The following is a 1140-nucleotide window of genomic DNA, read 5'->3' as shown; positions in this document are numbered from 1 at the left end:
ACTACTACAACTGATCAGTTGTAATAGGATAATATTTACTTCTCTTCTTTTTTTAACATTTTCACACTCTCTTTGATTTGGAAATAAAAACAGTCACATCAGCATACAGATCAAGATTAAGAGCTATAGATATATGCACAGTCACTCTGAGCAACATGGACCGATTGAGACAGAAATCTAGATATATCTTACCCTTTCTATACTGTCTTCAGGAGCATGCTGCCTGATCCCGTCTCCTTCGCTTTCTGCAAGGATCTTTTAGGGTTAGCATAATGTAGGAGAGTCAGATCTTCATTTTCACATCAGGGTTTCCTTTTTGAATAAAATTTTAAAAATAAATGTTTTTTGAATGCTCTTCAAGGAAAGTTCCTCTGGTTGTGGCTTTGGTATTAAGAATGTATTAAGTATTTTGAAAATGATATCTGACTTAAAAAAGTGTGGTTCCCCCCCACTTGAATACATAAGAACCATGCCCCTTCTCCCCTTAGAATGAAAAATGAAGATCATACATGGAACAACCCTGTGAATAAAGAATGGCAGGTTTCTGAAGTAAAATGTATATAAGAAGTATTTTTCCCTTCCAGGAGTTCGCCCCCAGATCCTGTATCCTTCGAGTTCTGCAATGAACTCTTGGGAGATGGTGTAGGATCTCTCCAGGCAGGTCAGCTGGCCGTAGACTCGCTCACTGTAGACTCCTTACGCCTACGGCTCAATGACATCGAACACAGCTTACGCGAGGTCACGACGCAGCTCCGAGAGAAACAGAATCTCCTCAACCAGCACGAGACTGAAGTTGTTAATATCAAGACAAATTCTCTGCAAGACAGTAACATTGCCTCAAGGTAGTGTTTAGTAGATTTTTAAACCAACTTTGTAGAAATCTAACAAGACATAATTATCAGTTTGGTCTTTAATTTTTCAGTTTCCTTTTATGTATATAATTAGTGGGAGAAGTTTGTTGATAGTTCCACACTGTAGATTTGATAAAGGATGATACATTGTCTTTTTAATTCACATTTTGAATTTCTGAATAATATCTTACATATATCATTAATCACATTCATTAGCCCTACAATTTAGTTAAAGAGTGAATATTTTCCTCTCATCTTTTTTTTTTTTTACAATTTTCCCACCCATATC

The 1140-nt window shown here is 36.4% G+C and overlaps 1 protein-coding gene across 1 annotated transcript in view; it reads left to right on the top strand.

The window, feature by feature from the left end:
• LOC119594413 (tyrosine-protein kinase Fer-like) overlaps positions 1–1140 on the top strand; it is a gene marked incomplete in the record, with an annotated part of 99029 nt that overhangs the window by 91507 nt on the left and 6382 nt on the right. The window contains 2 exon segments of the mRNA XM_037943474.1: positions 213–263; positions 585–842. Coding sequence (XP_037799402.1) covers positions 213–263; positions 585–842 — 309 coding nt within the window.

This window comes from Penaeus monodon, chromosome 33 (genome assembly GCF_015228065.2).
Source record: "Penaeus monodon isolate SGIC_2016 chromosome 33, NSTDA_Pmon_1, whole genome shotgun sequence".
NCBI classification, from domain to species: domain Eukaryota; kingdom Metazoa; phylum Arthropoda; class Malacostraca; order Decapoda; family Penaeidae; genus Penaeus; species Penaeus monodon.
This window is presented reverse-complemented; position numbering and strand designations above follow the sequence as displayed.